This window comes from Triturus cristatus, chromosome 8 (assembly GCF_964204655.1).
Source record: "Triturus cristatus chromosome 8, aTriCri1.1, whole genome shotgun sequence".
Taxonomy (NCBI): domain Eukaryota; kingdom Metazoa; phylum Chordata; class Amphibia; order Caudata; family Salamandridae; genus Triturus; species Triturus cristatus.
In genome coordinates, this window is record NC_140591.1 from 337,844,332 (window position 1) to 337,861,056 (window position 16,725).

Genomic DNA, 16,725 nt, shown 5'->3' on the forward strand with positions numbered 1-16,725 from the left:
TTCCCAGCTTCTGAGTTGTTTGAACTCCCAAGCATTCTTAAGAGTTGTGTTTTTCTGATATAAGCTGAATATTTTCACCAGGTCATACACCCCATCTTCGCGCGAGACGATTCCAGCTCGTTGCCCGGACCTCATGATTTCACTGTGGAGTTACTTACCCGTCATCCACGCATCCCAACGGATTTACCCGCCTTTTCTATCTCTGCCGTAATTTTGAGCCAGAGACGTCTTGGTGTTCTTACTGCGCTTACGCGCCATTTCCGAAGTTTCCCACTTTCCTGCATACCGCGGTCCTTACGGTGATATCCTCACCCCTCTCCACCTATCGAGCCTACGACCTGGCTACTTGCCAACCTTATTCCTTTCAGCCCTGAAGAGTCATGGGTTGTTTCCCGTTGACGAAACACGTGTCGGCTGGTTGTTCTCATGTTCCCTTTTCATTTGATGATACGCACGATTAAATCTACAAAGACATTTCTGGTGTAGACCTCCTTCGTACTTTCGACCTTACCCTTCGGTCCCACCACACTGTGTTTATTTTTAAACGTGTGCGCAGAACCTGTTTCCATACACCCCATCTTCTTTCATATATCTGTAATTTTATTTGGGTCCCCCCACTCCAAAGTTTATTCCCCGTTTCTTCCTTTTCACCCATTTTTAGCCAGTTTCCAATTCTCTTCTATGTTTTTCTGTCTGTCTTTGCACCCTATGTTATACATCTCCCTTATCTGTTTTATTTTTGTGTACTTCAGTTCCCTGAGTTGTCTATCTCTTCACGCCCTCCCACCTTAATGCTTTTGTTGAAAAAAGTTGAAATCCTTTCCAAAATTCTATGGAGCATCCAGAATTTAAATGTAAGCAGTTGCAGCCGATATCATTTAAAAGTGTGGGGGGGGGGGGAGCGGGTGGAGGGGGTGCGGAGGGGAAACGCATAGGGAATTAATAAATAAAAACTTACCTCATGATGACGGCCGCCTCACCTCTTGCTGCTTCTCTGCTCTGTCACTCCCAGCAGTCCCTGGGGCAACATCACAGACTCTCTGTGCCATCCCATCGCTGCTCTCATGTTATGAGAGCAGCGTGGGGATTGACCTGAGTGGGCTGAAAAGATGCTCGCTCAGGCACAGGAAGTCTGTGCTGTTTCTCCAACCCGGCTGTACAATCCAGCCGAGATGGAGAAAGCAAAGTGCTCCTGTTAGTTTGGACAGCCTAAGACGGCTGGCCAAAAGGACATGCGCACTTGCAAGTGAACATACCACTCCTCCTCCCCTCTCCCATGGCCCGGATCACTCCTCCCTGCACACGCTGGCTGAGAGCTAGCAGTTAAAAAATAAAACGATGATAAGATATTGTTTTAATTTTCAGCTGCTTGCTCTGAGCCAGTGGGGCGATGTTCCTTGTGGATGAGCCGCAGCTGGATGTAAGGCCTGTTATGGCATATCTTCTGGGAAATGTCTTAATGAACCTGCATTTCTGGACTTTTTATTGAATTTTACTGCATTCTGTAGTGCAGTCTGTAGTATCCATGAGACGACATGCAGTGCTCTATAAAAATTGTGTTATGGCTCTGGCAGAAAGCAGTGTGACATCTGAACTGGACTACAATATAGCATCAACACATAGATGTCAATCTAGAAATCACTGAACTGAATTTAAAGTATTTTTTCTATTCTCCAGTATTGAATCTTTCATAGATTCACATGCTTGTATCTTCCCCGTCGTCATGGTGGGAGTCTCACGGTAACAGAATGACCACAGCAGTATAAGAAAACTGCATAGCAAAATCCCATAGGGAATCATCTTATTTGGTAACCAAATCTCATCATTATGTGGTCCAAAACTCAGCCAATCGGCTGCTAGCCCTGCCCTCACACTCCCCAGCAGAGCCTTCCTGCCTCAGATTTCCAACCGCCTTCGTGTGAAGAGGAGTCTCCCTGAGCCTTGCTCAGTTTTTCTGTTCCAGTGTGAACTTTTGACCCCTGGTTCTTCTAATTACCTTCTACTTGCTGGTTTAAGGTATTGTGCTTCATCTTACTACTACAATATGGCTGAAAGCTCTAAGAAGAGGCTTTTCAGGCCCTGCAGATCCTGTGGAAAGCCTAGATTATTCTCTGAGGACCCACATAAGGACTGTTTATATTGCTTGCACCCTAATCATGTGCCTAAGGACTGTAAACATTGCAGAACCTTTTCTGCGAAGACCCTGCGTGACAGGGAGGCACGCCTTCTGCTGTGGCTTCAGAAAAAGAAGGTCACTTCAGACTCTGATTCTGAGGAGGATTCAAAGTCTACAAAGAAGAGAAAATCTTCAACTTTGGAGGATGTTTCAGAGGTAAAAAAGCAAAAAACGAAAGACAAAGGGGCTCCTGCGTCTTCTTTACCTCATACTCCTCTTAAGAAATCTAAGGAGTCAAGAGAGATTTCCTCAGCCCCGTCGACGAAGATTAGAGCGTCGCCGGCGCTTATTACTTTGAAACCGTCGACGGCTACGTCGACGACGACTACGTCGACGACGACTACGTCGACGGCGACCATATCGACGACGACTCCGTCGACGACTACCATATCGACGTCGACAGCGGCATCGGCGACGACGAACACCTCGTCGTCGAAAAACCACCCGTCGACGATTCCGTCGACGGCTACAATGCCTTCGTCGACGAAGACTTCGTCGTCGACAACTACGGCGTCGACGATAATGCAGCTTACACCGTCGACGAGGTCGACGACGGTTCCGTCGACGGGAGCTTTCAAATCCCCTAAGGTGAAGAAAATAACATTAAAGTCTATGGCGTTGTCGACGGGCTCGTCGACGAAGCAGACTAAATCTACGGATTTTACGGCGTGGACGAAAATTTCTCCGCTTCCACCTTCAACTTTACTAGACTTACAGTCCGATGATGAGGACTCTTCAGGGGTGGCTTATAGTCCTTCCCAACTTCGCATAAAGAGTCAGGAAACAGATGAGGATGAATACCACGAGGTACAAGAAGTCTTCTCATTTCAGGACCGTCCACCGAAAGATTCACAGAGGTACGAATCTTTTCAGGAGTCTTATGCCTACGAGGAGGAGGAAGAGCCTCAGAATACTTCGAGAGAGGACTCTGTTTCCTTACCAGGGTCCTTGGTGACTGACTTGCGCCTCATGATCAACGATTACTATCGTCGTTTCCCGGAGGCAAACTCTCAAATGCCACAGACGGTGGAGAAGCCGGCACAGGTACGACCGCCTCACTCGTCTCCCAAAGCTTCCACTCAGAAAATCCGATCTCCACCGATTATGACTATCAGAGATGACCTAGAGGACAGTGATCCCGATCAACTAGAAGAAGGAGAACTCCTTCAAGACAAGCAGGGTGACGATGAATGGGATCAGTATATTCTCCCAACTACGCCGTCAACATCTCCAACACCGGCAAACTCTCCGCCTCAAGATATAGGTGGATTCCATGACATCATGGAGAAGGCATCAAAGCGTTTTGATCTTCCTATTCCGGTTCAGGAAGCTGAATGCTTTCTTTATGACTTTAAGGAGGAGTCACGCAAGTCTATGCGATCCATTCCAATAATTGACCATATTTGGGAAGAGGGCTTGAAGATAATGAAGAACCCAGCTTCGGTGCCTGCTTCAATACCTAGAATAGACAAAAAATATAGGGCTCCGGAATCGTCTCCGGCCTGTTTAATTGGTCATCCTCGGCCAGACTCTGTGGTGACGCAGGCCGCCCAACGAAACTCAAAGAATCTGGTTTCAGCATCTATAGTTCCACCGGATAAGGAAGGAAGAAGAATGGACGGTGCAGGGAAGCGCTTTGCAGTAATGGCAGCGTCCTCAATAAAGGCCTCTAATTCATTAGCCCTCATCAGCAGATTTAACCGGCAGATGTGGTGCGATATAGCTCCCTTGCTTTCCCATCTTCCAAACGATAAAAAAGAGGAAGCAGCTGCTATACTTCAGGATGGGGCTAGAGCAGCATCTGAGTCCATTGACATCGCTATGGATTTGTCCTCAGTGGCTTTTCGTCAGATGGCAGGTGCAGTAGCCCTGCGGAGGCAAGGATGGCTGAAGGCCACCTCCTTCAGACCGGAGGTACAGGCCAAGATAGTAGACATGCCTTTTGATGGAGAGAACCTGTTCGGGAAACACGTCGATGAGGCCCTCCAAAGCATCAAAACGGACACAGATACAGCGCGGGCGCTGGGATCTCTACAACAGGGCAGGTTTCAGTCCTTTCGGAGGAGAGGATCTCGAGGTCAATTTACACAACGATCCTCGTTCCAGTCGAACAGGTATCAGCCATACCAGCAGCAGGGTTCTCGACAGTATTCGAGCAATCAACAATATCGACCTTCGAATAATTATCAACAGCAGTCCAGAGGAAGGTCTTCTACGAGAGGGAAGTCCCAGCAGTCCAACCGACGTCAATGACTTCTCCACATCCGCCACTTGCCCAACAAGCAGCGCCCATTACCTGACTCCATTTTACCCAGCTTGGCTGTCAATAACATCGGACAGATGGGTTTTAGATGTAATTCAACATGGCCATACTCTGGAATTCGTAGAAAAGCCTCCAAATCAGCCTCCTATTCGCAGGAGACAGGAACATCTATCAGCCCTCAAAGCGGAAGTGATGGCCTTATTACAAAAGGAGGCAATAGAGGAAGTTCCTCATCTTCAACGCGGGAAAGGCTATTACTCGCATTTCTTTCTCATAAAAAAGAAGGACACATCAAAATGGAGGCAGATAATGGACCTCAGAGGTCTCAACAAATTTATTCAAAAGAAATCATTCCGGATGTTATCCCTGCAGGAAATTCTTCTCCTAATTGGCAGAGGAGATTATTTGGCGTCCCTGGACCTCTTGGATGCTTATTTTCACGTCCCAATCCACGTAAGACACAGAAAATTTCTACGCTTCATGGTGGCGGAGCGCCATTACCAGTTCAAGGTCTTACCTTTCGGGCTAAAGTCGGCACCGAGAACCTTTACAAAATGTATGGCGCCAATTGCGGCCCACCTGCGTCTCCAAGGTCATCAGGTATTCCCTTATCTGGACGATTGGCTTATCAAGGGAAGTTCGTTCAGAGATACCCTTCGCTCCCTTCACGTTTGCATGGAGCTTTTCGATCAGCTGGGTCTCAGAGTCAACTTAGAGAAATCACATCTCAGACCAGCGCAGTACATTCAATTTCTGGGTGCTCTAATCTGCACGGAGGAGGCCAAAGCTTACCCGTCAGAGGAGCGCATTCAAAAGATCATACGGTTGTCAACACAATTGCAAAGAAAAAAGTCCGTTTCAGTGAGGGTTTACAAGTCATTGATGGGAATGATGTCCTCTTGTATCCCCCTACTCCCAAATTGCAGGTTCCGCATGAGACCTATACAAGAACTGCTGGACGAGCAATGGCTCCAGTCGCAGGGATCATTCGACGATTGCATAATAATTACCCCTCGGATCAGAGACGCCCTGTCATGGTGGAAAATCAGAGATCATTTGGAGGAAGGACTGACCTTCGAAATTCAAACCTGCAGTTTCGTAATGATGACGGATGCTTCTCTCCAAGGGTGGGGAGCGCATCTCCAGGAGCTCGAAATTCAGGGTCACTGGTCAAAGTACGAAACGCAGCTCCACATCAACCTGCTAGAGCTGAGGGCCGTGTTTTTGGGACTCAAAGCTTTCCTTCCCAGAATTCGCGGATCTACGGTTCTGGTGAAGACGGACAGCTCAACTTCTATGTTTTACCTGCTAAAACAAGGGGGCACAAAGTCGAAACTTCTGTCACAAGAAGCACAGGCCATTTGGAAATGGCTTCTAGCTCACAACGTGTCACTGCAAGTGCAACATATTGCAGGAGTGGACAACATAAGGGCAGATATTTTGAGCAGATCTCCCGAAATCTCCCACGAGTGGGAAATACATCAGAAGCACCTTTCCAAAGTATTCAAAGTATGGGGCACGCCAAGGCTAGACTTATTCGCGGACCGCCACAATTCAAAATGCAAGAACTTTGCAAGCAGGTTTCCGCAGAAGGGATCGTGGGGCAATGCGCTACAGATATGCTGGACAGGAATGTTTGCATATGCGTTTCCCCCATTTCCTCTGATATTGAGAGTCTTAAGGAAAATGAAGTCAGAACCGTGTCATCTGATTCTGATTGCACCAGCATGGCCGAGACAAGCATGGTTCTCCGAACTTCTCAGGCTGTCAATGGCACCAAGGATACAGTTCCCGTTAACACAGGATCTGATAACTATGCACAATGGCCAGATACTGCATCCAAATCTGAAATCGCTCAGCTTGTCAGCATGGAACCTCACGAGCATGAATTCCACCTCTTAAAGATCCCTCAGGACTGCAAAGACATTCTGTCGCGATCCCGGGCAGTATCCACAAACAAAACATATACGGCGAAATGGAAAAGGTTCTGTCACTGGTGCGCAGCTAACAATTTGCACCCATTTCGGGTCTCGTCTGCCCAGATTCTTCCATACCTGTTGACATTGGCCAAATCCGGACTCTCTCATATGTCCATAAAGGTACATCTGGCCGCAATTTCAAGATACACCAGAGATCCTGGCCGTCCTTCTCTTTGGTCCCAAAGAGTCGTTAAGGAATTCCTCAGAGGGCTCTTCAGAATGTTCCCTCCTGTTCGAACACCGATTGTTCCTTGGCAACTGAATACAGTTCTTACGCAGTTGATGAAACCGCCCTTTGAACCCATCCATAAGGCGGAGTTGCAGTTTGTCTCATGGAAGACGGCGTTATTGTTAGCACTTACATCGGCAAGAAGAGTCAGCGAGATTCAGGCCTTCTCAATCGCAGAACCATTCCTACAATTCAGGCAGGACAGAGTGATTCTCAGAACGAATCCCAAATTTATTCCTAAAGTCCCCTCCAGCTTTCACCTAAATGAGCCAATAGTTTTGCCTACATTTTGTAAGGACCCGTCAACGGCGGCGGAAAGAGCATTGCACTCTTTGGACATCAAGCGATGTCTAAAATTCTATATCGACAAGACCAAAGCATTCAGAAAAACAAACCAGCTTTTCGTAGCCTTTGCCGGCCCCAGGAAAGGGGTGGCACTTTCCAGAGCCAGTATCTCGAGATGGATATCGTCAGCAATATCCTTGTGTCATACCAAAGCTGGAAGGCCTTTGCAATCCAAAGTACGTGCACACTCAACGAGAAAGATGGCAACTTCTACGGCCATATTTGCGGGAGTGCCATTGCCAGACATTTGTAGAGCTGCGACATGGAAGAATGCGCACACCTTTACTAGACATTATTGTCTGGACGCAGCGTGGAAAAAGGATGCAGCAGTGGGACAAGCAGTTCTACGGCACCTATTTCATTAAGGTATTTATCATGGATTATAACAATGTATATGTACAGATATATGTATGGTTGCACAAATTTTCAAATACTGCAATGTAGGTTAACATTCTACCCAAAAGAGCAGAGCCCACGTTTATTGGGGGGTTCTAGCCTGGAAATGCAGTTTGGGATAAGTACTGCTTACTATTCTGATACAAGCATGTGAATCTATGAAAGATTCAATACTGGAGAAAGAACTAGTTACTTACCTGTACACTATGGTTCTCCAGTATTATCTTTCATAGATTCACATGCGGCCCGCCCACCTCCCCATTTCTCAGGCAGAACCTCATTGTCTCTAAGAGTATTCTAGTCTCGCACTCGGGGCTGGAAATCTGAGGCAGGAAGGCTCTGCTGGGGAGTGTGAGGGCAGGGCTAGCAGCCGATTGGCTGAGTTTTGGACCACATAATGATGAGATTTGGTTACCAAATAAGATGATTCCCTATGGGATTTTGCTATGCAGTTTTCTTATACTGCTGTGGTCATTCTGTTACCGTGAGACTCCCACCATGACGACGGGGAAGATACAAGCATGTGAATCTATGAAAGATAATACTGGAGAACCATAGTGTACAGGTAAGTAACTAGTTCTATCTGCCTGGTGGTTGCACCAATATACACTAAATATTTCTGTACAAAAATCATGCCTTTAATTAGTTTGACTATGTTCTATAGTTTAACATTAATTAGGTGTTAAAAATATTACTATTCAGCTCCATGTCGGGCCAATACTCATTTCTTTGTCTGAGAGCAGTGCTTAATATGTAAATTTGTATATTAAGTACCCTGCCCAGAACCATCTTGGAACATCAGGTACAACATGGAAGGTGTATGGCTATGCTAAGGCTATTGGATTTGCTGGTACCAGGTAAGCTTTCTAACTCCAAGCCCAGTAGGTGGGTCCCTACCCTTTTTTGACTCACAAATGATATTCACTAAACAATTGATGAGGATGCGGCCTGAGCAGCTGTCAATGGCTTAGATTAATTCAAGCATTCCATCCATGACATTGTGGTGTTTGTATTTGACGCCTTAAGTGCGCCAGGTATGCCCCAAAGTGGGTCCTGGCTCACTGTGGCACTGGAACGAAGCATTACCTGGCTGAAGAGCCCTAATAAGGGTGAAACAGGTCCTGGGTTGCTTGTGTCCTGATTCAGGGAGGAATTTGCCTGGCAGTTCAGACTTGATCTGTTCCCATGTGGAGCAGGGTCAAGACTGATTTACATATGATTGGGTACAAACTTAGGTGGCATGGTGGGCAAAAAAACAATGGAGTGGGATGTGATCTAAGTGATTGCCAGAGGCTGAGATTGATTCAAGCATTCCATCCATCACCTTGTTGTTTTGCATTCACTAAATTATAGCATGGGATGGAAACAAAGCAGAGAGATAAATGCTCCCATGCAGTAAATTTCTGCATTCTTGTTACTTATTTACTTACATTATTCTAATGGCGATAAGTACTGCACATGACTTTGGTGGTTTCAAAACAAATCTGCCGGGATTTGGACAGCTAACGGGGTGTTGGGATGATCAGGGAATGGGTAGGATTGATGCCATAGTGATTTGAAATGGCACCAATAGGATTAGGATTTACCCTTATAAAATACCACGCTGAGCCTGCAATCCTTTAAGTCGCAGTTTAGGATTAATCAGAAATTACGGAGTCCTTTGACCAATACACGGATAAGAGCAGTTCTCCCATGCACTAGAATTGTGCTAGACTGATCATGCATACCAGAGCTATTTAGGCCAGCTTTCTGATCTACCCTCCTGGGAAACGTTCTATCATTGCAGGCCGAAGGTCCATGGGTCTAATGGTCTAGTAACTGTGGCACAGATAAGGATCTGAAGAACCAGGGTCTCTCGGTGGAGAGTCTATGAAGCTCGAGTCCTAACAGCTCACCATGGTATCCTAGGCTAGGTACAAGAGAATTGGGAGCAGAATTAACGCCCTTCACTCCAGTGATGCGTTGGATCGTGGGTGTAAGGCTCCCTACCCAGCCTGTTTGGTTTCTCCTGCTTTGTAGGATTCAAAGTTCTCAAAACCACTCAATGGGCTTCCTGTGATCACTATACAAAGACCGATAAGCAGATTATCCTTACCACCCTTGAGCCTCAAAACATATAGAACCAGGATGAAACTAAAGCAACTGTCTTAGAAAAAACAATCTCCCTGCCGTTACTTGTTCTCCATCCTGTTCAGACCGTACTCATTTTCACGAACCGTCCCCATGGCTAACTCTGACAGTCAATGCATTGAAGCCCTTGTCAGGTACAGACCTGGGTCCTTGAAAAACACTATTTTACAAAGGTGGCCTTTATGAAAGTACTTTAGTGTGGAGATGACTTTGTTTATCAGGATTAACCTCCAACCCATATTCAACTGTGTTCGCTTGCAGGTCTGGCTTTTGCCCCAATCCGACTGAAATGCCAAAGCTTTATCCTATGCTACTGACCTTTTTGCTGTTTTCCATAAGATAATATTAGATTCCATGTTAAGGTAACGCCCATTGGCATTACCTGAAGCAGTTAAAGTTACTTTTCCATTTAGTAGTTAGATAATAGATTTATCTTTATTATGAACCATGTTTCAACCTCACATTCTATGTTCATAGACATATGTTTTTGTTTTTGAGAGGTTAACCCCATAAGGGTGGGTGACATGAAGCTTTGCCACAGTAGATAGAAACACATAAACATACTTCTTCCCTCAGACTCCCAGATGGTTCTATTATGCATAGACAAACCCATTTATGTATATGTATAAAAAAAGTAATGAAATTAAAATATAATCTTTATGCCAAATAATGGAAACAAAACACATGGCAGCCAGTCTTTCAAAAGATGTGTCTAGAAAAATATATGAAGCCATATACGTTCACTCTGAATGTATTTCTGAATCATCTAATTTCTTCATATTTTTATATGTGTTTCATACATATTTGTCAATGCACTTGTCTCAAATAAAAATATAATGGAGTGTAAATTGGACCCAGCATTGGATGTTAAAGTTAACCTTGCATGTAAAATAAACATAATTTTTCGAATAATCTTTTACAGTTTCTCTCTTTTCCATCTTTCTTCCTTTCTTTAAGACAAAATGACTTTTTCTACGCCTGGCTCGCCGCGCAGAAACAGCCCAATCTCAGGTAACATTTTTGTATTCAGTGTAGTCATTGTCCGTTTTACAAGAACTGTATGTATATAAAGTTGTGTATTTATGAATGGCAGTGGGAGGTTCTCCTGTTCTGTATCATTGATTAGAGCACAGTATCAGAGAGCTCTAGGTTCCTGCTTGTCCTCTGGTTATATAATTTCTACAAAAGTCTTTGCCATCTCTGGGGATTGCTCACAAACTATTGTTAAATGAGTTATTGTTCTGTGCCAGGCTCTTAGCAGGCATGTGCATTACTTTTGACTCAAGATGCAGACATGCTGATATTTTCAGCAGAGAACCCACAGAGATGGCAAAGTGGTTTACAGTCTGCCCCGATGCACTTAACGTAGAATATTGAGGCGCATTGTGGGGAAGCCCACACTGGCAATGCAGCCTTGGATGTGGTATGTAGTTGCATTCAACGTTTCAGTTTCATGGGTTGTCAATTCAGTGCTAATAGCGACACATATCTATCAAATATGGGTAAAAAAACAGTCTTCGAATTTTCCTACTGCCAATTTTGTATTCTGGGGGCAAGATGTAGTAATCAAAGAAGAAAGACATTGTAACATTTGGGTCAGACAGTTACAATTGTTCAGCACTGCATTTCTAGAGCATATGCCTCAATAATTGGTGTTTGCTTAAAGATGTGCATTACTTCTAGCTCCCATTCCAGACATTTGTTTGATTTCCATGACTCTTAGACCACCACTGCTACTCAATGGCATAAACCTTCTAATATTCTCAACCCAGTTTTGTTGGGTACATTTCCCCCTTACTGACTTATTTGTTCACAAATGGATCTGTTGTTAATCTTCACATTTCCATCTAGATAAAGTAGTTGAACTTCCATCTGACTGCATCAGATGACCACGTATAGTTCGGCTCAATGAAGGCTGTTAAAAATAATGTTACAGAATTACATTCATCTGCATGTGTATCATGTCACTTTCTTCACAGTGTTGGGGCCTTACATGTCTTGGACATTTTGATGACCTCTTTTTTGAATTGATAGATGGCACTCCAGCTGTAACTGGGGTCACTTCAGGGATCTCCTCCAGTATCTGAGATATAACGAACACAAACAGGATGAAAGGGAGCTGGTTCCAACTTAACTCTGGGAAAACCAAGACCATGGTATTTAGGACCCTGCAGCACCTTGTGAAGAAGGGCTAACTTAACTCAGTTCTTAACTTTTGAAGCTATCTAAGTCTATCCAGATCATAAGTCCATCAAATGTTACAGTGTGTGTCTGCAAAAGTGTACAAGTTTAAAGAATCGATTAACAATTTCAAAAATCCAAAATCAGACAACTTTTTCTCACTGATAGCGGGTATTTGCTCATTGAAGCTGCATCATCTAATTTAGACAATCTTGCAAAAGCAAAGTAGCATTTTTTGGAGAGGTGGCTTGATCACTTTTAAACATTGGCAGCTACCAGGTTTTGTGTTCCTCTCTAATTATCAATTGCAGTCTTAACAGAAAGCGGATGCCCCTTTATTGACCCACTACATCAGACACAATGAAACTGAATAAAATCTTCTCCTTCAATCCCCTTATAAACCCTCAGACAGCTACGAATCCCTGCTCTCCGAATTTCAATTAGATGATGTCTAGAGGGTAAATGAGTAACATACTGGTAGACAAAAACAGACCCCAGCAGACCCAGATCAAATTTGAACTACTTTGAACGTGGTCTCCATCTGTTTTCTTGCTCAAGTCAGCCCCTGATCTACAATATCATAATTTTATTTAAGGCATTCATTGTGTCCCATATATTTCAAACCTTTTAAAGGTATTAAGTACCTCATGAATATATTTTCTGAAATCTCAAGAATTCGCAGATTCCCCCTCCATTAGCAGTATCATGAAGACATTTTCCTATTATAGGTAATATTTAGAGGTGCCTGGACCTATTTGTTGCTTGACTGCTCTATCAACTCCAAAGACCTAATGAATCAAACGGATAACACCAGTACAATGTACTATATAAACATACGAAGTGGAACAAGGTCAAGACAATTTTCCCTTCAAGCTCAAACAATGTGGCATTGGGCTCTGGCAAGAGGATTATCGATTACAGCTTTTCACTTTCCAAGAATCCAGAATATAGAAGCAGATTTCCTCTGCTGTTTTCACGAAGAGACTCATGAGTGGGTTCACAACGACGAGTTGGTAGACAACGTCTTCTAAGAATGGGCCACACCAACGAGATATTTGTTCGCCACTGCTCAAAACAAAAAATGCAGAGACTATGCGTCCAGGGCTCCAGAACCGCAGTCTCTGTGCAATGCCCTTTTGAGAGACTGGTTGACTCCATTTGTGTATCCTTTTCCACCAATTCCACTCATACCGCAGGTAATTCAGAAATTGATACTGTCACACATCACGATGACACTGATTTCTCCAGATTGGCTGAGACAGTGGTGGAACACAGATCTCCTCCAGCTATCCAAAGTCTGTCACAAGCGCCTTCCACTAAAACCGGATCTTCTCTCCAGACTTCAGGGCAAAATTCTACATCCAACGATCCAGTCATTAAATTGGGCAGCATGGCTCCTGAAATCATCAATATGGACATCTAATTCTTCCAGATGATTGTATGAACATTTTAAAGGAAGCTAAATGACCATCCGCACAAGCATACTATGCTTTTAAGTGGAAGCGTTTCTCCATATGGTATAGTTGTAATAATAACCATGACTCTATTAAGGTACAGGAAAATGTTATCCTTCTGTACTTACTTGTCTTGGCCAGGTCAGGCCTGCAATTGTCATCTATTAAGGTACATTTAGCAGTCATCGCTGCATATCGAAAATCACCAATGCACCAATCTTTCTTCAGGAGTCCTGTAGTGAAAGATTTTTGGGAAGGTCTGAAGAAAGTTTTTACTCCAGTCAGAATACCTTACCCTCCTTGGGAATTGAACTTCATATTGTCAAAACTGATGGGACCTCCATTCAAACCCAACCATAACACTGCAACACTTGTCATAGAAAACGAGTTTTCTGATAGCCATTACGTCGGCACTTAGAGTTAGTGAGTTGCAGGCTCTGTCTTCAATGGAACCTTTCACAGTCTTTCATCATCATAGGGTTGTTCTATGTACGCATGCATCCTTTTTACTTAAAGTAGTATCAGACTTTCATATTAACCAATCTATAGCTCTACCTAACTTTTTTCCAAACCCTCTATTTGCAGTGGAGAGAACTTTACATTCTTTTGATGTTAAAAGGATGTTGTGTTTCTATCTAGATAAGTCCAAAAGTATAAGAAAATCAACCCATCTTTTCATAAATTATGATGCCTTAAGACCGGTATTAGCTACTTCAAAACAATCTATTACTAGATGGATAGTCTCATCTATCTCTCTGTGCTACCTAATTACAACAAGCATTGAAAATGCAATAGGTCTCGCCTTTGATTAAGTAAAAGCCATTTGCTTTGCTAATGGTATTGTATAGCAAAGCAAATGGCTTTAACTTAATGAAAGGCGAGACCTATTGCATTTTTAATGCTTGTTTTGATTCTGGTGCACTTCAGGTTTTATGCTGGATAGAGCACGTGCCATCAGAAGTAAGCCATCCGACCTATTTGGAGTGGATGGTCAGGTGGCTTTCCTTTCTTTCTGTCCGTCACTGCCAGGTACATCCTAGTGGTGACAGGCCGGTAAAAACACAAGCTTTTGCATAGCGAATACGTCTCGTCTTTTGGACTTTACAAGTGTGTAGCCAAGCAGCACATTATCCTAGCTGCCGTGCTGCCAGGGATTTAAGAGCTATACAATTACTTCACACTAGGTCCTGCAGTCTGATTTAGGAATACATGTTTGCCGCATGAAAAGGAAACCATGTACTATAGCTAAGATGTGCCGCTCTCGGACACTGCTGCAGACAACACCCATTGTGCACTGCTGCAAATAATGCACACTGCTGCACAAATGTGCACTCAAAGCGTACAAAAATGCCCCATCTAGGACCTAGCTAAAATAGGCAGACACTTAAACAATGTGAGTATGCTCCCTATATCTAAGCTGTTTGCTATGCACATGCTTCTAATTTCGGCTTCTCAAAACCAGGGTAAGTCAACCCAGAAAAAATACATGTTTCTTTAGGGATCACTGGTTTCATGGGAAAATATATGCATTGTAACCAAATGCAAGTGTAAATGAATGACCGGTACGAGCCCACATTTTATGTGAAAATATCGTTGTGTATTCTCAAAATGTAGTTCCTGTATGCCGAGTGAAGAAGTGATCATCGGTAACGCTCCTCCATGTGTCATGGGAAAGCAATAAGCGTCCTCACGTACCGAATAAACGAAAACAAATATTTCTAAAAGTCCCCGTAGTGAAGGAGCCAGCAAACTAATTTCCCATTGGTGCCCTTGATGCTTTTATTATGTGGCAGTGCTACCTGCAGCCTTTTAGAAAAACGTTTTGTCCCTGTACTTCCGTTTCTTACAAATTAAACACTGCGTGGCAGGCATTTAATCTCGAGCTGGTGCTACATAGGAGTGCGAGTCCATTCCTGGACCATTAATGCACCGGGCCAATGATTTAACGCGCATTCAGACTTCTGTGCAAGAGCATGCAGAAAGGTATGCAATTATACAAATGCTATAATAAGTGAAGTCAAATAATAACAAAAAACTAATGTTTTCATGTTGTGCGAATAAATATAATTATTCAAAAATACATTCAGCGGTGGTGAATGGATACATATTGGGCAAATTTTTTCACAAGCTTCATACTGTGGACTAACAGATGCCTGCGTTCTAAGCAACCATGAAGTGAAATTGAACGCACATTTTTACATGTTGTTGCATTAGACAAACTTCAAGGCTTTTTAACCCCTTCCCTGCTCATGACGGAACCGTTCCGTCATGAGCCACGGTTGCCGTGTGCTCATGACGGAACGGTTCCGTCATGACACGCCCATTGGCGGCCGCTCCGCCTGCGCGGCGCTGTTTCCCCGCCTGTGCGGGGGGACAACGCAAATGGGCGGAGTCATGACGGAACCGTTCCGTCATGAGCACAGCCCAACCGTGGCTCATGACGGAGCGGCTCCGTCATGAGCACAGCGCCACCGCGCTGCCCCCCGCATCCCCCCAGCACCGCGGCGGAATTCCCGCCGCGGTGAAAGGGTTAAACCACAGGCTATCTGCAACCGGCACAGATCATGGGATCAGTAGAATATGTGCTGCTAGAAAAGAACAGAATTACAGAAATAATAATGCCTGAAATGTTTGACATGGCACGGGGGGGGGGGGAGGAGAGCCACATCATTTGGGTAAAAAAACGCAGGCACACAGAGGGAGCTAACTTCAATGGAAGGATCATAATTGGGGTTCTAGCTTGAAATTCTGGGTGATCACTCGCAGTCTGTAAGAATCAACTCCTGCGGGGACAAAATAACTCACTGAAAATCACACTTAAAATTAGTCACAGAACACAAGCTCAATACACGTCCAGAAATCTATGCTGATGCACAAAGCCACGTGTAAATCCTGGTGCTAGAGGTAAAGTGGGTGCAAACAGCTTTTGTGGCCATTTTAAAATTAGCACGGAGTGCATCCAGAGTTTGCTTGTTATAGTTGCAGGCAACACACCTCCGAGAGCACAGCAGAAAAATGTTGAAATATCGTGCAAAAATGATACAAAAATATTTGCATTTCCCTATATTGTATGAAGGGTGCAATACTGCGGCTCACTTGGTAAATGCACAGCAGGCTTTTTGCACCCACTTTTTGTCGCCTGGACAAAAGTGAGGCCATTACTGCGCCACTTTTATTTAAATGCACATTTGCACGGGCCTAAATTGGGCCCAATCCCATCACATTTTTTAGTGACTGGTCCATTTCTAGCGTTATTAAAGCAGGAAAAAATTATTAAAGACAGGTAGGCTCCTAACGTGCACTAAAGTAAAGAAACATCCTTACAGGTAGTGACTTACCAAAAACATGTGTGAAACTGCGTGAATGGCTCCGTCCGTGGTCTGCTAGATCACCAAAATGATGTGTTTTAAATAGTAGAATTGCATGGCATTAGAAATGGGACTAACCTAAGTGAAAAGCAAAATGCGCATGTCGCCATCTTACTGGTTAGAAACGTCAGAAACTTATTAGTATTGGTTAAATACCTTGTAAGTTGGGTGCAGTGGTAGCACGGTGTATAGGAAAATTTAGTG

At 44.1% G+C, this 16,725-nt stretch overlaps 1 protein-coding gene across 1 annotated transcript in view; it reads left to right on the forward strand.

Annotated features, from left to right (window-relative positions):
* MTUS2 (microtubule associated scaffold protein 2) overlaps positions 1-16,725 on the forward strand; it is a 1,510,781-nt gene that overhangs the window by 1,028,169 nt on the left and 465,887 nt on the right. The window contains exon 7 of the mRNA XM_085621650.1: positions 10,476-10,529. Coding sequence (XP_085477776.1) covers positions 10,476-10,529 — 54 coding nt within the window. The remainder of the gene's footprint in view (positions 1-10,475; positions 10,530-16,725) is intronic.